The following is a 23,027-nucleotide window of genomic DNA, read 5'->3' on the forward strand; positions in this document are numbered from 1 at the left end:
AGATACTAAGAGATTTAATTTTAACAAGATTAATACTGGATATAACTTGAGTCAAAGCGTGTACCAATTATGAGTATGATAAAATATTAAATCTATATAAACTATGAAATAGTATTACATTGAAATAAAATTATATCATATAAGATATGAACTTGACTTTTATAAATACACACTTATTAGTTATTATGTACTACTGAGATGATTTAGAGCATACATGTATACATATATAATTGCATAATATATATATATATATATACTATGCACACACATTTATATACATACATGTGTGTATTTTTGTATATAAAGTAGGTGTGTGCATGTGAGTGCGTGCACAAGGTTCAAAATAAAAAAAACAAATTTAAATCTTTTTAATATTGATATCTTTGCAATTACAATAATAATAATAATAATCCCATAACCTCCCCAAATGCAATTCCAGGATAAAGAAGTATTTTTACAATATTTAAAGTATAGTTTTTGCTATAATTTCTTAGACAACCATTATAGGGAATACTTAACATTAGATATAATTATTATTTCTCCTTCTACAATTAAAGCATCATTCATAAGAAGTCCCTTGGATGCATCTTGGAGATCCTTAAGAGGCAGAAAGTGTGAGAAACCCCATTCGTTCGAAGAGGTAGTGAACCAATGTTTTTCTGTAAGAAACAAAAAATAAATAAATAAATTAGACAAAACTTACACAAGAACAAAACAAGGTGAAAGAGAACGGGAGGCACGTGTGTGTGCACACACACATATGAGCATACATACCTGTTTTTTCCACGTGATTTTCATTGTTAATTTGGTCTTTTATACGTATCTTGAATTCTGCAAAACATTTGTGCTCAGGTAGAACACAATCACAACAAAAGAGGAAGAGAGATATCACTTTCGATTCTCCATTATAAATTCCTTTGGGGTGAACTAGTAACTTCCTGCATGGATTCAATAAAAAGAGTTAAAAACAATAGGTTCTAAGTTCCAAAAAGGAAAGTTTCCTTTTTTTTACAACAATAAAAGTCCAACTTATAATAAGACATCAAAAATAATAATAATAATAATAATTAATACCATCTCACATCGCCAACTTGAAATATTTTAGAATAATATGTCACTTTATCTAGTGATGAAAATTTTTCAATCTTCCAAGGCATAGTACGGTTAAGGGGCTCTTTTATCATAGTAAGAAACTCCCGTTTGGCATTGCGTTCATGAACAAAAAGCTCAGCACCAAATACGCAACAGTCATTGACAAGATATCCTTGAGAAAGATCTTCGAAAGATTTAAGGGATAGAAATTTGTGAAAGCCCCATTCAGTCTTGATATCATGGAATCTTCTAATTACCCCATCAACATCTACACACCAAAAAAATACATATATGTTAGATTAGTTTTTGAGAAAATTGAAATTTCAACATGGTATATATCAGAATAAAAAGTCCTAAGTTTAAATTTTCCCTATGATCTCCTTACATTCTACTTAAATTCCCACGTGTTGAGTTCCTACTCAATAGTAGCTTAGGTGTCCAATACGTGAATAAATTTATCATCTCTTAATAGTTTAAGTTTTTGAGAAAATCAGTAATTTAACAATTTATACCAAAATACAATCATAAAAGATGAATATATATATATATATATAAACTATGAGAGAGCAAACCTTGAATGGTTAAGAACTTGTCTTGTATTTGATCGAACAGGAACAATTTGAAGCTGACATAAATTTCCCAGCCAAGAGTGTACTTTTCGGTGTCAACAATTGCCAAGTAAATTGAGATGTGATCACTTCCATTTATTTTCTCGTTTCCTTTTGGATAAATAGACAACCTCCTACAAAATAAAACTGACTACATTAGAAGTAAATATTTATATTTGAATAGGAAAAACAAGAACTAGAATAATATTAGAGCCCACCATTTGTGTCCACTGACTTCAAAAACACCAGAGTCATACTTTTCCACCCCAGTATCACATAGTAAAGAGTATGACTGTATTTTAAGTAAGTAATGCGCTGGACGAAAATGTCTTTTTGTTCTTTTGATTGCTGCAATACATTAGGAATATTTAAATACACTCTCTAATAACAATTGGGCAATGAGATATGGGTCAAGTTTGGCAACAGTTTCAATCAAGCAGTGCTAAAGCATAATCATCATAGGTCAAAGAAATATTTAACAAAATACATTAAGGGCAATGAAACTTGAAAAATGAATGAACAATATATTGATGAATTTAATTTATGACATGTGATTGTTTTCATCCTAAAATGAAACGTATGGCTTTTCAAATATCATATTTTTCAAGATTTTATTTAATTTTTACAAATAAACAAACTAAGTTAAATATATTGATCTTCTTAAAAAAAAAGAAGTTAAATATATTGATGAATTTGTTTTTTGAAATGAATAAATTGATGAATTAAGCTCATCCAAAGGCACACTTTGTATTTTCATTATTGCACTTAATTCATATTCTCAGCACCACCAAGACTCATATCAAACTGTCCATAAAATTAATCACATAGATAAGAAAGAAATTTTACTATTGATCATGAATTGTAAACAAAAAAGAAAAAATTAAGAAAAAAAAAATGATAAAAGTTTTATGATCACAAAATCAATGATCGAAGGCAGAATACATCCAGGGACGGCACCAAGTGTAGTTCAGAGTAGTCACATGACCACCTTGACTTGAATATTTTTTTAATATACCTTTAAAAATTGAGTTTTCAATTAATATGGGTTATTAACCACCCTAAAAATAGGGTGAGATTTAGGTCCAGTGCATGTAGTGCACTAGACCCATTAAGATGGTGACATGTGTTCAAAAGTGGACACTTGTTATAATCTCAACGAGTTCAATACAATTGGACAGTAGACCCAAACCTCACCTTTAAAAAGAACTTGTCCACCCTAAAAAAGCTTAAACACCTTAAATTACAATTTGAGCCCATTAAAAATTAAATTCTACCTCTCCAAAAAATTGCGAGAAATATTATGTTTACAACATTTTCCCAACACTTTCGTAACAAATCCTAAGTAATATGTTGTTACTAATGGACAAAAAAATAATTTTAGTGATATGCTCAAATTAGAACTAGTAAAAACTTACCACCTAGGATTTGTTGTGTAAGTTTTGTAAAAATGTTGTAAACGTAGTACTTTTCAAAAATTGTCCAAACAAACAAATTAGCCTAAAGGCTCAAATCAAACGTTAAATTGTGATTTTTTAAATTGTGTTTGCAAATGGCATATTTTAAGATTGCTATTTTTTTATTTAAAAATGCACACTTTTCAAATAGTTAGTCTATTAATACTTGATTTAGTCTTTAGCCGAATTTGTTGGATTTATGTGATATATTTTTTCAAAAAGATAATAAATTTTGTTTATATTTTTACTTGTTTAGGCAATATGTTGGTAATTAAATGAAAGATTAGTAGTTTAATAATTACTTAATTGTGTACATTAAAATAGATGTAGTTAATAACATTGATAGTGAAATTATCATATCATATAATAATTTCAACATATGAAAACTTGTGAAGAAAATTTTAAAACTTTATGTATTTTGGTGTTTTTTTTTTAATTTTTTTTATGTTAACATATTCAATTTTTATTTTTCTTAATTTAAGTTTTTTAATGACTACTCTGAAAAAAAATTTCCTGGAGCCGTCATTTATTACATCTCTAACATTTTAAATTATTTATTCTATTGTCCTCTTAGTCTATCCATGTTTGTAAAATTTAGATGTAAAGTTTTTGGGACTTTAAAATTATACATATAATATGTTATTAAAAAGCAAATAACATTGATCAATCAAAATGAAATTTGACATGTTTGTTAATAATAAAGAAAAATAGTAATTTTTTTTTTTTTTTGAGAAACAAGAAAATTTGTAACCTAATGGTGATAATTTAAAATATTAATATTAAATAATATAGCATTAAGGAAGTGTCATACCAAATATAAATGTTTATATTTATATGTGGTGCAATACATATATACAAAATATTTATTAAATCAAATTGAACCGTTTTCATTAAAAAACCCATATTAACTCCACATGTTAAAGAAAATTAGGGGGATGGAAATCTTGATTAATAATTGTACAAGCATAGACATACTCTACAAAGAAAATGAATCGAAGGTAGATCCCATTTGTTTTAGCAAAAACAAACAAACAAACAAACAAAAGGAAAATGAAATTTTTCCTCACTTTTAGACATTTGAGGTGGTTGAGAATTTCGGTTGAGAAACTTGATTAAACAAAAATTATTTTTTGGTGATCAAGAAATACACTATCTTTAAGGTTGATAGCGCTGAAAATGTTTTACATGCCAAAAGGAGCTTAAAACATTTTGAACCTCAGGAGAATAGAACTTCCTTTCTCATGAATCTAAAACTCCTCTTATATCTTAAGAGAACATCTTGAAATCTTAAAAATGACCAAAACACGATGAAAGCATCCAAATTGAGAAATACTTCAAAAATTTGTAAATAATTAATATATCCCTAAAAACATGAAACTGACTGAAATATCTTATAAAACCTTTAAAATAATTTTTTTAAAAATACCCCATAATAACCTCCAAAATGATAGAAATTGCCTCAAAATTTCTAAGATGGCCAAAATATACTCAAAACCTTGCATAAAACATTTATAATGACTGAAATGCACACAAAACCTCTATAATGACCAAAATGCATTAGAAAAACTTCTAAAGTAACAAAAATGCTCTCAAAACGTTACCAACATTTTCAAGACGACCAAAATACCCTTAAACCCTCACCTAAAACCTTTTATGATGATCAAATTGCTCTCATAAGTTCTAAAATGGCCAAAATTCCACAAAAATATCTAATGTGATAAAAATGCTCTCAAAATTTTAAAGACCAAAATATCTTAAAAATTTCTACTATTATTGAAATGTCCTTAAAACCACCAACTAAAAAATATTGAAATGATAATTTGTAATAATTTTTATTTTCATTGTGCTTGTGTTTAGGTTGATTTTTGTTCTACATTAAACATTTTAAATTGGTGCATTAATGTTTTTAAAAATTAATGTATAAAAATCTAGGAAAAATTTGATGTCGAATCAAATGAAAAGCTATAGTTGAAATATCATTCCCTTTTTTTTTTTTTTTTCTCAAGAGCAAGATTTGAAATAATATCCATTGTTTGATGTGTTTGCACGGGGTTTAGGAAGTATGAAAATCTTGATATTCTTTTATTATGAATATTTAAATTAAATAATTAAATAAGAAACAAAAATAATAGAGTAAACTAATAATCTTGGAAAGGGAAAGAGAACATACTGAGGTCATCGATGAGCTTGGTTTCCCCCATGTCTTCAGATTTTGGTGTTTAATATCTAGAAATCACTTTTTTGAAAACTACAACCTAATTTGCATTATTTATAGGGTAATCAATAGGAATCTTCTCCACAACAATGCCATGGCACTTTACACACGAAACTGTATGTGTGAATGTGATTGGTCCGAAGGAAAGAATAGATAAGGAATCAAGATGCAAGGAAAAAGAAGGATTGATGCCTATTTTGATTGGGTAGAAGAGGAGAATTGGAGAACTAGGTTTCCTTTTGGGATCAACGTACAAAGAAACCATGATAAAGACTTTAGTAAAAAGTAAACAACAACAACAAGAAAAAGTAAAGGAAAAAAAAAACAACAAACAAATGAATGAAGCCTTATTAAAGCTAAGGCAACCACACCCATGACATTTTTATGTAAAAGGAAAAATTTCATTTCATTTATACTATTCAAAAAATTACTCATCTTCCACATATGAGTGGATCACGATGTGAAAATTGCATATTGAATGATTATTTTTATTAAAATAAATAAATAAATGTTTTAAGCATATATTATTATAAGAGCATTCTTATTGGGTTATGCAAAATAAATTTAAATTCATTTTAGATGATGAATAATCATTCATTATGCACCGCTCTTCAAATTTTTACATATTGCAACAATATAGATGATATTATACAACAACATATATATGATTTCTTCTATGTTTCTCTCTCTCTCTCTCTCTCTCTCTCAGATTACAACCATCGCTATTGTAGGATTATTGTTGTCATTGATCCTAGTGTTGGTGGGGTCAGTCATCATCATCCACTCTCGCACTCTCCCTCCTCCCTCCTCTTCCTAATTTCATAGGCTCCACCTCTTAGATTGTCGTGGTTGGGGTGGGTCATTGATGCTGGTGTTGTTAGGTTTCATTTTAGGTTGTGTAATTTCTCCTTTACACAACTATTCTTTAATAATATTAATTTTTTGACTTATTAGTAAAAAGTTGGTGGCAACTTCTCTACTTTTTTCCTTGTTTCTTCCTTGTACTTCTTCATTCTTTTTCATGCCTATTTATTCAGGTGGGAAAAAAAAAATTGTACCAAATGGCCCAACGGGCCTAAACTGTTTGAGTTGTTTTTCTTTCCACGAAAACTTGCAAAGAAAAAAATGTATGGATCCAAGATATTAGCCGCGTTAGAGCATGGACAGCAGAACGATGTCGTCGTCAACTAATTTGATAAGCTGGATGAACGACCCACATGTCACCAGACGCGTTGGTTGACCGACGTGTTCCTTTTTGACGCAAACATCGGCCGTCAAATCATCAGAAACAAACGTATTAGATCAGGCGGTAACCTCGAAGGAGACCCTGCAAATTACAATAAAATTCTCATCAGCCAATTACATTCGATTTATTTTGCAAATAAATTTATTGTCTATTTTAGTTTAGAGAATAAATTGCATATTGTTATTGACACGGTTACTAGTAGGTAAAAGAATAATTTTAGGTATGAGTTAAAATCAAAACTGGTAATAATTTATCATCAATAATTTATTAAAAAAATATTATAAAAATATCACAGATATTTTACTTCCTTTTAGCATAGGAATTTACGTCTATTTTAAGATAAAGAATATATGGCAATTTGTTAACAACGATTATTAGTGGGTAAATTTTTTTTTTTTTTTTTTTTGGTAATGGGTTAAAATTAGAATTGGTAACTACTTACAACTTATAATTGGTTAGGAAAGTCTTTTTGTAATTTTTTTTTTCTCTCTTTTAACAAACCACAAATACTAGTATTTGCACAAACACGGTTACAACATTTTGCACAATAAATCCTTAAGCTAAAGTCTTTTTTTTTTTTTGGGTTTATTAGACAACTTTTTGTTGGTTATAAAAATAAAAATAAAAATTAAAAAACATAGAGGGGGCAACTAATATAACTTTCTTATCGATGTGTGACTATAGTAATACGCTAATCAATAGCTAATACCTCACATCATAGTCGTTGATGAGTTAGATGAACAACTAATTGGTAGGGTATAAAGAGTCACAACACAATCCTAGTGAAAAACTCAAAACGCATGCTATGAGCCATGTTGACTTAAGTCTTTACCAAGAGGGGGAACCAAATGTCGAACAAAATAGGGTTTTTTTTAAACATCAAATAGGGTTTTTTTTTAAATGTTGTGGGAACTGGGTTTTTTTTACTTTTTATTGTTTCTCTCTGTAGGGCTTGTTGTTTATGTTTGATAAAGATGTTATTTTGTTTGATTTTTTTTTCCTTGTGGATTGTTACAATTGCTTAAGAATTTCTACTTGTGTGTTTTCTGTGGCTGTCAATATTGGCAAAATTTGGAATTTGTTTATGAATAGGTACATAATCGTTGAGTTGTAAAATGTTTAGCAGATCGTGTTGCTGTTACACTTGAGTTTGTATGTGATAGCATGATTAGATGAGTTTAAGACTTCTTTTTAAGGTTTTTACTTATCTCGAAAATTATTTTTCCTTTGATTGACAGGGAAAGATATGATATACAAGGTAATGGAAGAGGCATTGTAAAATTTCTTCAAATTTTGAAGTACGATACACTTTGAGATCAGTAATGCTAAGCGATCATTATTGAGCAACTATTTTTAATTATTGTTGTAAAACGTCCAAGTTTGATTTTTTAATATTATTATTATTATTATTATTATTTTGGGTTGTGTGTGGAAGCCTATTCCTTGTAAAAAATAGTACTAGGTGTAAAAGGGTTTGATGGGTTTGGGCTAAGAGGGAAGAATCATATAAGAATATGGAATGTATTTCTTCAAAGTGTAGTTCGATAGTTTTTGGAATTGAAAGGTACTCTCGTGTAAGATAATGTGAGTTAACAATTTTTCTATTGTTTAAGCAAGAGAACAGCAGGTATATTGGTGTTTTGGGCTTCTGACAAGTTTGTAAGTATGGAGTATTTGTTTTGGGATATGGGTTAGTTTGTGTTTATATGGATTGCAAGCCCCTCTCGTAGGTGACGGTCAATGACTGAGCCTGGATGGCTAAGGCCTTTTTGTTGTACCTTCTAGGGGTGTACCTCTTTGCCAACAGAGGGAAAACGGTATCTTTGAGGTGGTTAGCCCTCTTCCGCAAGTTTAGGGAGGGGGACAGGCATGTCTTGCCTATTTGTACTCCTCCTTGGATATGCTTAGCCAGGGGACTCTGTGCCAGCTAGTGGGGCCTTGGAAGCTCCTTGAGGTTAGTTCCCTTTCCTTTTTCTTTTGTATCTCATGCATTTCCCACTCTTGCAATTATTTTCATCCATATGTCATTTAGGCTTAAAGAAAACTATTCGTCATGCTCTTGCAAACCGTACCTATGCTTTTAGTTTGCAAACTATCATCTTGCAAATTGCTCACATTTGTACCTTGCAAACTGTATCTGCTTTTCTTGCAAACTGTATCTGCTTTTCTTGCAAAATATCATCTTGCAAATTGTCATCTTGCCAACTGTGCTTTCCTTTCTAGTGTTGGGCTGTGCAATAGGGTCTCATTGCTCGGGGAGCAGAGATAGATTTGAAGAGCTTCACTTTGGTTAGGACTCATTTTAATGGGTTACCTTCTGATGAGGTTAGTTAGGGATTTAGTGCCTTTTATTATTTCCCTTACATGTTTCTTAGGGCTTTTCTTCTAATTCTATGTGTTGTCACAAGTTTTATGGAGCCCATGGGCCGACCTTCCCCCTTTTACAGACTCGAACTTAGAGAAGGATGCTCTTGTCGCATTCGGGATCAACCAGCCCTTCGAGGGTACTGGCTTGAGAGCACTCTACCTGACAAAGAGGGTACGCTGCTAGTTGGTGGGTGAGAATGCCCCACAAATTCCGATAAATCCTCCCTTATTTATGCTTACCCCACTTTCCATGAAGGATAACCTGCCTCATGCCTTTTCTCACTCCTGCAGTATATGTTCTTTTGCTTCTCATTTATATCCATTTTTCCTTTGCATTGTTTCACATGATGATATTCAAATGGAATAATTATGTCAGGCTAGTCTTGCTACTGGTGCTCCTATTGAACCTTCTCATCTTCCTTGGTCAATTTATGCCTACGGTCCTAATGGTTTTGCTTGTAAGCATGTGGCGGGCTGCAACACAAATGTCATAGGTTACCCTTTCCCTAAGGGTACACGAGCGGTGAGCTCTCTTCCACTCTTTGCCTTGTATTTTCCTTTATCTCTCAATCACTTGTTCTAAAATTGTCTTCTTTCTCAATTCAGCCTACTATACAGAAGCACAAGGAGCTCGTCTGGCTTGCTAGGAACCTCAACCTGGAGGTGATCAAGTACTCTAGGCAAATGTATGGTCTTGGAGGTTTGGCCAACTCGGGTGACGGTGATGATGATGATGGTGGTGGTGATTCAGAGACTACTCCCAGTTATTAGCAAAGGATGAGGCGTTTTCGATGATCCTGTAGACAAACAGATAGACATAGACACAACAATTCCTTTTTACTTTTTTTTTTCTTTTTTCTTTACTTTGGATTTGATTTGAGACATTTGGTTGTATTTTAAGAAAAATCTTTTACATTTTTGCTTGCTTTTTTTCCCTTTTTTTTAAGGACATGTACTTAATTTATAACTCATGGGGATAATTGCATTTATTTCTTATGCAATTTTACTTTTCTTGACCTTTGATGCTTGAAAATATGAGCTTGATTATTCCTTGAATAGTCCCTTAGGTGGTAGGAATTACATAAGAAGTCTTGGGGAAGGAGTAACACTCCAAATAGGATTCGGCTTTACCTTCTTCCCTGCATATGCATACACAGGCCTACATACACAGGTGTTGATCATGCGTACGCAGCCTTACCCTGTGTATGCATAATGTGGACTAAAAAATCCTAGCTACCTTATTTAAGTATAAAATGGCTATTGGGGGCTTCTAAACCTTCACAAAATGTATTCTAAACTTAGACAACACCTCTCAAGGCCTTCCAATAGCAGAATTATCTCCTTTAGAAGTTTCGACATGGATCAAAAGGCTCTGCCCTAGTTTCAAAGATGATCTTGTCCCTCTTGGCCTCTTTTGCATCTGTCCCTATCACCAAATCAAAATGGATGAACTTCTTCTTCATGCTACTGCCAACTTTTCAATTCTTACTTGGCATGCTTTCCAATTTAATGGTGTGGAAATATGACCCACTATTAAAGAGTTTAGTGCGATCAAGGGCGAACCCAATGTTAGCACTCTCATCCTTCCTACCATTAGTGAGGATTTTGCTGACTTGGCTGATGACCTTTTGGGATTTCTTTGGTTGCGGCGTAGCAATGGTATATGCTTAACAAGTTGAACATTCACATGGTTTTGCATACCTCTCTCGGTTGGGCGTTACTATGGCTGATAGGGCTAGTAAGGCATGCTCTCATTATCTCAATGCCTTCTTTTTATGTCTTCTTGCGAGGTATTTCTTGGTGCATGAAACATATTAAGTAGATCAAAGGATGTGCTTGATGGTCAACGATCTGAATAAGGGAAGCCCCATAGGCATGATCTTAGCTAAAACTCTTAATGGTTTAGACATTGTTCAAAGGGGGAAGCAACCTTCTTTACAAGGAGTCCTCTCCTCCTTCAGGTATGATCCCTAATTTTTGCTTAGGTTCTCAACCTAGTGAAATTCCTCTAATTTTTTCATGGTGCTTTTTAGTTTTCAATCCATTGAGGCTCCTTATATCACCTTTGAATTACCATTTTTTTTGTATTTTATCTCTCCTTTTTCCTCTCATGCTTTCTTTTTCTTCCTTTTCTCTTTTTTTTTTTTTTTTTCTTCAAATATGACTATATGAGAGGCTTGGATTGCTTCATCCTCCTACTATCCCTCCTAGTCAATATCTTCCTAAGCATTATCATGACTGTACGGTTTTAGACCCTTAAAACAACTAGATTGGTTAGCCTAGATTAATTAGCCAAGTTGTTACTTAGTCAAATTATGCAATTCTAGGTTAAAGCAATCAAATAATCATATCAAAATAATAAAGCAGGGAATAATAAAAAACACAAGATATGATCACCCAGGAAACCACACGGTAAAAACCTGGGGAGGATTTGACCCACCGATCCTCAAGGCAAACCTGAATCCACTATGAAAGAATCGAAGTTCATACAAAAGGACTACAAGCTCCCCGCTCGACTTCCTAATGCTACCCACCAGTAGAACTTACTGACACAACCACGTGCAAGCTCCGAATCCACGGACTCCTTCTTTCTTGAATTCTTCAATCAAGTACAAGCACCCCCGCTTGATAATCTTTAAGTTCTTGAATCTGCAACTGAATGATCATTAAGGTTTTGATAATATCTCTACCTTGAAAACCCTAAGCTTTGTGTAAAGAAAAGCTCCTCAAAGATCTCACAAGAGATTTACACAAAACAGCAATATGAGCAACAACCTTAGAGAGGTTTGGGTACAAAACCCTAAAATACCAAAGAGGCACAAGAGGCACTCTAATCTCTCTAAAAAGCTCCAAAAACCCTACCTAGGGTTAGCTTATGATGTCCTTTAAATACTGGAAAAAACAGCTCGCAATTTGGGCTTCAAACGAATAAGTTATGGCCTTTTTACGTTTGCTGATTTTACTGATAAGTGACTTTCGATTGATCGAATCTAATTTCTGATCGATCGAACCAGGCCGAAAGTCACTAATACTTTTGCAGCCACTTGATTCCAACTTTACATAAAAGACACAACTCTGAGCAAGTCTAAACAAGACTAAACATATTGTTTTGATCATGATTTGCCAACATTACACATTAGAGTTCTAAATAAATAAAATCCTAAATCTTTAGAACCCAACAATGACTACAAGCTCAGAAAAAATGAGATGAACCCCTTTAAGTTCACTAAATTCTTGAAGCGTCTTGCCACCTTTGATGTCTAATGAGTAGCGGAATGGTAGTGCATTACAGCCATGGTCAACCACATCTTCAAAGACAATTGTGTTCCTTTGGTTGGGCTTCATCGTTGCTTTTTATATTCCTCATACCGCATTGCAAGGCAATTTGGAGACTGTCAAGGGGTTTCAAGTGATGATGGTGCCTTTCATATCTCGGTCTTCATTAAGATGGTCTTGGGAAAGATCTGTGAAACTTGCTTGAAAAGGATGGTGGCTAGAGACGTTTGTTTCACTCGGTTTCTCCATCCTACTTCAAGCTACAAAGCTTGGCTGACTGCTAGCATGAGATCAATTCATAGGGAAGAGAAGGATTACCGGAAGTCCAACATGAGGAAGATGGTCGACTGACTACCTTGATATGCCCCAAAGATTACTTTTCTGCACTTTATGGTTCTCATATCTTTCTTTTGAGTTTAATAAAGGATTGGAACATTCCTAATTCCCTATGAAAACAATTTATTATCTTTTAATTTGAGCAAAAAGAGAATCAATTATTTTATTATCTTTACTTATTGTCTTTATTTTTATTTATTTTTTGTTTTTTTTTTCTTTTTTTCCTATGGCATGTAATTTTTGGTAAAAACTATTAATTTATTATATGACAGTTTTTGGTAGTCCAAGTAAACAAAATGTTTTTGGTGAAAAACATTTATGACAATTACTCTACTCTTTAGGCTTTTTTTATTTTTGAATTCAACCGTTTTATTTCTTATTTAATAAACCGTTACCCATAGATTCTTCAATTTCCCCTTCCTTTATCAAGGTGATGTCTTTTAGTAATTAATCCTCACTACCCACAGTACATCTAATATTCACCCACAATTATTAGAAGTTTAGAACCAACCATTGATATTATTTTCGTAAAAAATAAAATAAATAAATAAATAAATAAAAATAAAAAACCCATTGATATTCTCCATAATGCTTTTCATTTTGATATAAATAGACCAAGCTCAAGTTGAAATTTAAAAGAGGCATTCTTGCAATTGAATATACATACCTTTTACCAAAAAAAATACATACCTTCTTCAAATCCTCGTTTCTTTGGCCATCAAATTCTACGTGAAGTTGTTATGGAAACAAAAAATAGTGAAGGAGAGATGGTTTTTATTAGGGTTAAGGAGGAGAGCAAGTTCACGGTGGTGAGTGACAATGAGTTTGAGGTTCCATGTCAGAATGAATAGTAGGAATACATTGTATTTTTTTTTTTGGGTAAGTCCAACTTTGCTTCACATAGGATAGTCCAATTTTGTTTCCCTCTCTATTCCTATGCACTAACGTCAAACTTAAATGATCTACGTACTAACCTCTAAATAAGACTTTTTAGCAGCTTTAAGGCATCCATATTTGTCCATTGCAAAACTATTCTTTTATTTGGAAACAACAGTCATAAACTCATAATTATTATGGAAATACGAAGTAAACCTGCCAAGATCAATTTGGTAACTATTATTTTAATTTTTTTCTTAAAATACATTAAATAATTTACTATCAGTTTTATGCTACTCACACCCAAATTCACATGCCCTTAAATATCCACACTTAGCTACTTAAATTCCCATGTAAGGTATTCTCTCTCTATCTCAAATTGCTCTATCAAATATTGTTTGATCAGGATGTAATAATTTTCTTTCTTATCCAAAATTTTGGTAATGCGAGGTGCAGATTCAAAGATTGATTTGGATTTGAATTTGAGATCTTTCATCTAAATATTGTTTTTTCTTTATTTTATTAATGTACAGGTTATGTGATTAGGATTTGAGCATGATGATTCCCGCCAAATGAAGACAATTGGTGAAAGAGCCAGCACACAAAAGACCAATTTGGTACAAATTAAGTCCTACTATTAAAAGAAGCAAGGGATGCTCCAAAAAAATTCAATCAAAACCCTTTAATTTCTTCTTTAATCTCTCTCTCACTCCAAAATTCATAATTTTGTTCCTTTGTATTTAAAGCTTTGAAGCTATTCTCTCTCTATTTTTACTCTTGATTCCAATTTGTAAATATCTAATATTGTTTGATTAAGACATAGTAATTTTCCTTTCTCATCTAAAATTTAGTTCCTGTGCCAAAGGCCTTGTAGCTAAATTGGCACATCTCCATGTACAAAGTGCTTGGAGGTCTAGCGGGAAAGGATTCGAACTGCGGAGTTAGAAACATGTTGTAATTATTTCTCAAAAAAAAAAAAAAAATGGTTCATGTACATTCATTTTGTTGGGTGTAGATTCAGCGGTTGATTTTTAATTCTTTCATTTAAATATTTAAAGTAATGTGTAGGTTGTATGATTGAGAATGATGATTTCCGCCAAAGGAAAACAATTAGTAAAAAGAACTTACTGAGAAAAGGCTAATATTATATGAACGATCCAGATATTGAATTGATATGTAATTTCCTAATGTTCAATTTTAAATATTATGCAGAAAAAGAAAAAAAAAATTATGTATATATATGTTGTGTGATTGGGCATAGCAATACCGATTAAAGGAAGATAATTGTTGAAAAGAACTTGCCAACTTTATTTGTATCATGTTTTGCACTAAACAAAACAATTCTTACTATTAAAGTCCGAATTTGATAAGGATGAGATATAAAATTTATGTTTTACATCATCAAATAAATGATTTCCACATCAGCTTTTACTTAAAACTCAATACATCTTACCACACAATAATATCTCAATAAACTCATAGTTAAGTTGAATTTTAAATGGGTATTAAAATTGATTGAGTGTAGTTGTGTCTATTCTTTAATATGTAATATAACGATGTGGCATGTTGGCATTGGGTGGTAAAATTTGAGTTTTACACTACATCCTTATAGAATTTAATCTCTTATTATTATGGCATCAACATTGATCAAAACTAATATTTGTAGCACAAGAAAAAATAAAAGTAAATTTTATTATATAGAAATATTGACTACTATGCGTTATACGATTGAGTGGGAAGACCACTAAGTATCACCAATCTAGTCTTTTAAGTGCACTTAATAAGGGGGTGTTTGGTAAGTCTTTTTAAACAACAATTTTCAGTTTTTAAACAACATTTCACGCATTTCAACGCATTTTTTCACCTACACGTATTTTCACAAATATTTTTAGACAACAATTTTCAGTTTTTAAACACATGTACCAAACGGGCCCTAAATATCTCGCATTTTGACATTTACAACTTATCTTTTCAAGGGCAATATTGACTACTACGCGTTATACGATTGAGTGGGAAGGCCACCGCGCATCACTAATCTGGTCTTCAAGTTCACTTAATAATTTCTCGCATTCTGACATTTACAACTTACCTTTTTAAGGGCAATCAAGTTTAGCTTCTTCTTACAGGGAAAAAAAAAAAAGAAAAAAAAAAAAGAAAAGAGTTTAGTTACAAATTAAAAAGAGGAATACATGAAATAATAAATAAAAAAAATTAATTTTAAAAAAAATTATGTCTACTTATAATATTTACAAATTTATAAATTAAAAAAAAAAAAGAAAAAAAAAAAACTGTGTGAAGCATGGGTAACAACTAGTTTTGTCGATTTGGTAGCCATAATAAACCAATTGCCTATAAATTGCTTGTTAGGGCATGACATTTGGCGTACCCTTTCATTGATGATATATTTTGATATATATCGTAGAGTTCAATTATAAATATCGTGGAGCTCTTCAAAAAATTAGAAGATAAAAAATCATCTCAGTTATATATAGTTCTAGTTTTATATTCTTTATGTTATAAAAATGTATTATTTCATTTTTTTTTATTGAATTATTACATAATTTATTTATTGAATAGTAAAACACATTTTATTGATATCAAATTTGATTTAAAAATTTAATATAAAGATACTAAGAGATTTAATTTTCACAAAATTAATACCAAATATAACTTGAGTCAAAGCATATACCAATTATGAGTATGATAAAATATTAAATCTATAATAAATTATGAAATAGTATTGCATTGAAATAAAGTTATATCATATAAAATTAAGATGAACTTAACTTTTATGAATGCACACTTATTAGTTATTATGTACTACTGAGATGATTTAGAGCATACAGTATACATACATAATATATATATATATATATATGTATGTATGTATGTATGTATGTATGTATGCACACACACATTTATATACATACATGTGTGTGTTTATGTATATAAATTGCTAGCTAAAGACCAAATTTTCTTCATTGTTGATTTCGTAGCCATAATAAACCAATTGCCTATAAATCGCTTGTTAGGGCATGACATTTGTTTACCCTTTTACTAATGATATACTTCCATATACATCGTGGAGTTCAATTATACATATTGTGGAGCTCTTAAAAAAATAAGAAGATAAAAAATCATCTCATTTATATATATTGTTAGGTTCTAAGACTTTAAGAATTAATGTATTGCAACTTCAATTTTTATCATGTTGGCAAACCATGATCAAAATTTAGAGTTTAGAATTAGGCAGCTTAAAGTGTATTTATTTGTAAAGTTGAAATTGAGTGTTCTGTAGGATTGACTATGTAAATCTATAAGGCTCGATCAATCGAAAATTAGACTCGATCGATCGAAACTCGTGCAGATTGTTTTTCTGCAGAATTTTCCAACTCAGCCCAAGCTCGTATGACGTGTAGGATTTTATGTTTTGCCTTAAGTATAAAATAAAAAACCCTAGCCACGTTTTGTAGTAGTTGTTTATGCTGTATATGTGAATCTCTTATGAAATCTCGAGGTGTTTGCCTTCACATATACTAAGGATTATCAAGAATCAAGATTATATCAAGAGCTTGATAATCATTTCAATTGCTTCATAAAAAGTTTAAAGAAAAACACAAGTGGGAGTACTTATGGCTGCTGTGAATCTAAGAAAGAAGTAGTCCATAGACTTGGAGCTGTCACATAATTGTAGTAGTAAGTTTCCTACTTAATGTAGCAATAAAATGTTAGTGGTCTAAGTCACTATTGTGTAAACTTCAATTCTTTCATAGTGAATTTGTTTTATCTTGAGGATAGCTAGATTAAATCCTTCCTAGGTTTTTTACTGGTTTGATTTTCCTGGGTTATCATATCATTGTGTTATTTATTTTCTACACTGTTCAATGATATGATTTATATGTATTAACCTAGATTTGCATAATTTACCTAAGTTAATCACTTGGTTAAATAACTAGGTTAATATGGTTGTGTTTAAGGGGTCTAAAAACGCACATATATAGTTCGGGTTTTATATTTTTTGTGATATAAAAATGTATTATTGATTAATTTTTTATTGAATTATTGCATAATTTATTGATTGAATAGTAAAACACATTTGATTGATATAAATTTTCATGTGTATGATAAATATTGAAAGAATATTTGATTTAAAATTTTAATATAAAGATACTAAGAGATTTAATTTTAACAAAATTAATACCGGGTATAACTTGAGTCAAAGCGTATACCAATTATGATAATGATAAAATATTAAATCTATAATAACTTATGAAATAGTATTACATTGAAATAAAATTATATCATATAAAAGATGAACTTAACTTTTGTAAATACACACTTATTAGTTATTACGTACTACTAAGATGATTTAGAGCATACATACATACATGTATGCATACATGCATAATTACATAATATATATATATATATATATGCACACACACACATATATACATACCTATGTGTATTTATGTATATAACGCACATGCGCGCATGTGAGCGCACACACAAGCTTCAAAATAAAGAAGACAAATTTAAACTTTTTTAATATTGACATCTTTGCAATTACAATAATAATAATCCCGTAACCTCCCCAAATGCAATTCCGGGATAAAGAAGTATTTTTACAATATTTAAAATATAGTTTTTGCTATAATTTCTTAGACAATCATTTTAGGGAATCACTTAACATTAGACATAACTTTTATTTCTCCTTCTACAATTAAAGCATCATTCATAAGAAGTCCCTTGGATGCATCTAGGAGATCCTTAAGAGGCATAAAGTGTGAGAAACCCCATTCATTCGAAGAGGTAGTGAACCAATGTTTTCCTGTAAGAAACAAAACAAAACGAAAAAATTGAGACAAAACTTACACAGGAACAAAACAAGGTGAAAGAGAATGGGAGGCACGTGTGTGCGCACACAGTACACACACATATAAGCATACATACCTGTTTTTTCCACGTGATTTTCATTGTTAATTTGGTCCTTTATACTTATCTTGAATTCTGCAAAAAAATTGTGCTCAGGTAGAGCACAATCATCACAATCACAACATAAGAGGAAGAGAGATATCACATTCATTTCTCCATTATAAATTCCTTTGGGGTAAACCAGTAACTTCCTGCATGGATTCAATAAAAAAGAGTTAAAAACAACAGGTTCTAAGTTTCAAAAAAGAAACTTTCCTTTTTTTTACAACAATAAAAGTTCAACTTATAATATTACCTAAAAAAAATTAATAATAAAAATTAATACCATTTCACATCACCAACTTGAAATATTCGAGAATAATATGTCACTTTATCTAGTGATGAAAAGTTTTCAATCTTCCAAGTCATAGTACGGTTAAGGGGCTCTTTTATCATAGTAAGAAACTCTCGTTTGGCATTGCGTTCATGAACAAAAAGCTCAGCACCAAATATGCAACAATCATTGACAAGATATCCTTGAGAAAGATCTTCAAAAGATTTAAGGGATAGAAATTTGTGAAAACCCCATTCAGTCTTGATATCATGGAATCTTCTAATTAACCCGTCAACATCTACACAGAAAAAAAGATATGTTAGATTAGTTTTTGAGAGAATTGAAAATTTAACATGGTATCAGAATAAAAAGTCTTGAGTTTAAATTTTCCCTGTGACCTTCTCACATTCTATTTAAATTTTCACATATTGAGTTCCTACTCAATAATAGCTCAAGTGTCCAACAAGTGAATAAATTTACCATCTTCTAATAGCTTAAGTATTTTAGAAAATCAGTAATTTAACAACTTATATACCAAAATACAATCATGAAAGCCATGTTTATATATATATATATATATATATACACACACTATGAGAGAGCAAACCTTGAATGGTCAAGAACTTGTCCCGTATTTGATCGAACAGGAACAATTTGAAACTGACATAAATTTCCCAGCCAAGAGTGTACTTTTCGGTGTCAACAATTGCCAAGTAAATTCATATGTGACCACTTCCATTCATTTTCTCGTTTCCTTTTGGATAGATAGACAACCTCCTGCAAAATAAAACTGACTACATTAGAAGTAAATATTTATATTTGAATAGAAAAAACAAAGAATTAGAACAATATTAGAGCCCACCATTTGTGTCCACTGGCTTCAAAAACACCAGAGTCATACTTTTCCACCCCAGTATCACATAGTAAAGAGCATGACTGTATTTTAAGTAAGTAATGCGCCGGACGAAAATGTCTTTTTGTTCTTTTGATTGCTGCAACACATTAGGAATATTTAAATACACTGTCTAATAACAATTGGGCAGTGAGATATGGGTCAAGTATGGCAACAGTTTCAATCAAGCAGGGCTAAAGCATAATCATCATAGGTCAAAGAAATATTTAACAAAATACATCAAGGACAATGAAACTTTTTTTTTTTTTTTTTGAGAAATGAATAAACAATATATTGATGAATTTAATTTATGACATGTTATTGTTTTCATCCTAAAATAGAACGTATGTCTTTTCAAATATTATATTTTTCAAGATTTAATTTAATTTTTACAAATAAACAAACTAAGTTAAATATAATGATCTCCTCAGAAAAAGAAGTTAAATATATTGATGAATCTGTTTTTTGAAATGAATAAATTGATGAATTAAGCTCATCCAAAGGCACACTTTGTATTTTCATTATTGCACTTAATTCATATTCTCAGCGCCACCAAGACTCCTATCAAATTGTCCATAAAATTAATCACATGGGTAAGAAATCGATTTTACCATTGATCATGAATCGTAAACAAAAAAGAAAAAATTAAGAAAAAAAAAATGATAAAAGTTTTATAATCAGAAAATCAATGACTAAAGACATATTATACTTAGGGGCGGCACCAAGTGTAGTTCAGAGTGGTCACATGACTACCTTGACTTGGATATTTTTTTAATGTACCTTTAAAAAATTGATTTTTCAATTGATATGAATTGTTGACCACCCTAAAAAAAGGGTGAGGTTTAGGTCCAGTGCATGTAGTGCGCTTGACCCATTAAGATAGTGACATGTTTTCAAAAGTGGACACGTGTTATAATCTCAATGGATCCAGTGCAACTGGACACTGAACCCAAATCTCACCCCTAAAAAAAAACTTGACCACCCTTAAAAAAGCTTAAACACCTTAAATAACAATTTGAGCCCATTAAAAATTAAATTTTACCTCTCCAAAAAATTGCGAAAAATATTATATTCACAATATTTTTACAACACTTTTGTAACAAATCCTAAATAATAGGTTACTATTGATGGACAAAAAAATAATTTCATTGGTATATTCAAATTAGAACTAGTAAAAACTTACAACCTAGGCTTTGTTATGTAAGTTTTGCAAAAATGTTGTGGACGTAATACTTCTCTTAAATTGCCCAAATAAATAAATTAGCCTAAAGGCCTAAATCAAACGTTTAACTGTGATTTTTTAAATTGTGTTTTCAAATGGCATATTTTAAGATTGCTATTTTTTATTTAAAAATGCACACTTTTCAAATAGTTAATCTATTAATACTTGATTTAGTCTTTAATTGAATTTGTTGGATTTATGTAATATATTTTTTCAAAAAGATAATACATTTTATTTATATTGTTACTTGTTTAGGGAATATGTTGGTAATTAAATGAGAGATTAGTAGTTTAATAATTGCTTAATTGTGTACATTGAAACAGGTGTAGTCTTTTTTCTTTTTCTTTTTTTTGAGAATCTGAAATAGATGTAGTTAATAACATTGATAATGAAGTTATCATATCATATAATAATTTCCAAATATGAGAACTTGTGAAGAAAATTTTGAAACTTTATGTATTTGGGCGTGTTTTATATGTGTGTGTGTGTGTGTGTTAACATATTCAAGTTTTATTTATATTAAACTTTTTATTAATTTAAGTTTTTTAATGACCACTCTGAAAAAAAAAAAATTTCCTGGAGCCGCTACCTATTATGTCTCTAACATTTTAAATTATTTATTATGCTGTCCTCTTAGTCTATCCATGTTTGTAAAATTTAGATGTTAAGTTTTTTGGACTTTAAAATTATACATATAATACGTTATTAAACTGTAAATAACATTGATCGATCAAAACGAAATTTGACATATTTGTTAATAATAAAGAAAACTTGCAATTTTTTTCTTTTGAGAAACGTACAAGAAAACTTGTAATCTAAAGGTGATAATTTAAAATATTAATATTAAATAATATCGCATTAAGGAAGAGTCATACCAAATATAAATTGTAGACAGGAAAAATTTCCAACCTATCACAAGCTAACACGTCACACTACTAAGTCCACAAAATACAGCCAATTACAAAGCGCCATGTATTGCTGCTAGGTTTTGCTATCACTACTCAGAAACCAACAGAAATTTGCCAAGTGTCACGCAAAAACTAATCACACATCATCGCACGTGTAAGCGATGATATAATCAGCCTCGCCCATGTAAGCGATGACATAATCAGCCTCGCACATGTAAGCAATGATATAAGCGGACCAATCAAGCTCTGCCGCGTGTCACCAATCAAGCTTCGCCGCGTGTCACTTACCTACCCCTAAACTCCTATAAATAGAAGCCTTCCTAAGGCATTTGGAGGAGATCTAGAGGAAAGCTAAGGAGATCTAGAGATCTGGAAGGAGGACACCAAGCCATCTGAAGCACTCAGAAGTCCAGAAGCTCTGCCGGAACCAAGCTCTAAAGCCTCCAAGAACTTCAAGAACTTCAACTTTGAATACGAAGAACATTCGAAGGAAAATCATCCAAATCATCCGCCTAGATCCAAAAGTTTATGGGAATCAAGCCTAAAGTGTCCGAAAACATCAACAAATCACAAATCAGTGAAGCTCTACAGATTCAAGCCTCTAAAGCTCTGAAGAACTTCCACCACAAACCTTCGAATACAAAGAACATTCGAAGAGGAATCATCCAAATCATATTCCTAGATCTCAAAGTTCACTGGAATCAAGCTCAAAAGCCTCCAGAAATCTCACAAACCAAAAATCAATGAAGCTCTATGGATTCAAGCCTCTAAAGCACCGAAGAACTTCCACCACAAACCTTCGAAGATGAAGAACGCACCAAGAACACGAAGAACATACGAAGAACGTGAAGAATAAAGGATTTCTAACAAGCTCATAGCCAGAGATTCATTGTAATTCCGTTTCAACAATCTTCGATTCGTCCCTCAACCAAATTGAAGGATACTTTGGTGTTCGAATCAAAATCACATTACAACAATTCCAAACTAACAAATCTTTTAAGGAGATCGAATCAGAGGATCACACTTTTGTAATCACAGAGAATTGTACCACAAATTCATCAATACAAATTCACATTTGTGAAACTATTTTACTTGTTTGACTTATTTCGAACCAAGAAATTTAGTCGTCCACATAAATATTTATATATATATATATATATATATATATGTGTGTGGGGACATTTTTGCCTTAAGACCAAGAGTCGCATTTTGTAATCTTTTTTGGCTTCAAGTCCCACATTGGAAGAAAAGTCTTCCTCTTCATGCCATATAAAGGATGAATAATAG

At 31.2% G+C, this 23,027-nt stretch overlaps 1 protein-coding gene and 1 long non-coding RNA gene across 2 annotated transcripts; both read right to left on the reverse strand.

The window, feature by feature from the left end:
* Positions 1-391: 391 nt before the first annotated feature.
* LOC112017326 (uncharacterized) lies at positions 392-5,387 on the reverse strand. Its single transcript, XM_065763048.1, has 6 exons — positions 5,325-5,387; positions 1,919-2,048; positions 1,665-1,834; positions 1,075-1,360; positions 775-938; positions 392-659 (listed from the first exon to the last, which is right to left on the reverse strand). Exons 1-6 carry the CDS (start codon positions 5,353-5,355, stop codon positions 502-504), a joined length of 939 nt encoding a protein of 312 aa, XP_065619120.1. The 5' UTR covers positions 5,356-5,387; the 3' UTR covers positions 392-501.
* Positions 5,388-18,737: 13,350 nt separating this feature from the next.
* On the reverse strand, positions 18,738-19,704 carry LOC136063132 (uncharacterized). The gene is made up of 3 exons (XR_010624833.1): positions 19,581-19,704; positions 19,326-19,495; positions 18,738-19,016 (listed from the first exon to the last, which is right to left on the reverse strand). It is a non-coding gene; the product is annotated as an uncharacterized LOC136063132 (long non-coding RNA).
* Positions 19,705-23,027: the final 3,323 nt, after the last annotated feature.

Source organism: Quercus suber, unplaced genomic scaffold (genome assembly GCF_002906115.3).
Source record: "Quercus suber isolate HL8 unplaced genomic scaffold, Cork oak 2.0 scaffold_488, whole genome shotgun sequence".
NCBI lineage: Eukaryota > Viridiplantae > Streptophyta > Magnoliopsida > Fagales > Fagaceae > Quercus > Quercus suber.

Bases quoted from the DNA above. Each gene is read 5' to 3' on its own strand.
- LOC112017326 (XM_065763048.1), bottom strand. From the start codon at position 5,355: ATGGGGGAAACCAAGCTCATCGATGACCTCA. The intron at 1,835-1,918 runs GTGGGCTCTAAT...TTTATTTTGTAG, and splicing joins GAAGTCAGTGGACACAAATG to GAGGTTGTCTATTTATCCAA. The intron at 939-1,074 runs GTATTAATTATT...GAATCCATGCAG, and splicing joins CAAGTTGGCGATGTGAGATG to GAAGTTACTAGTTCACCCCA.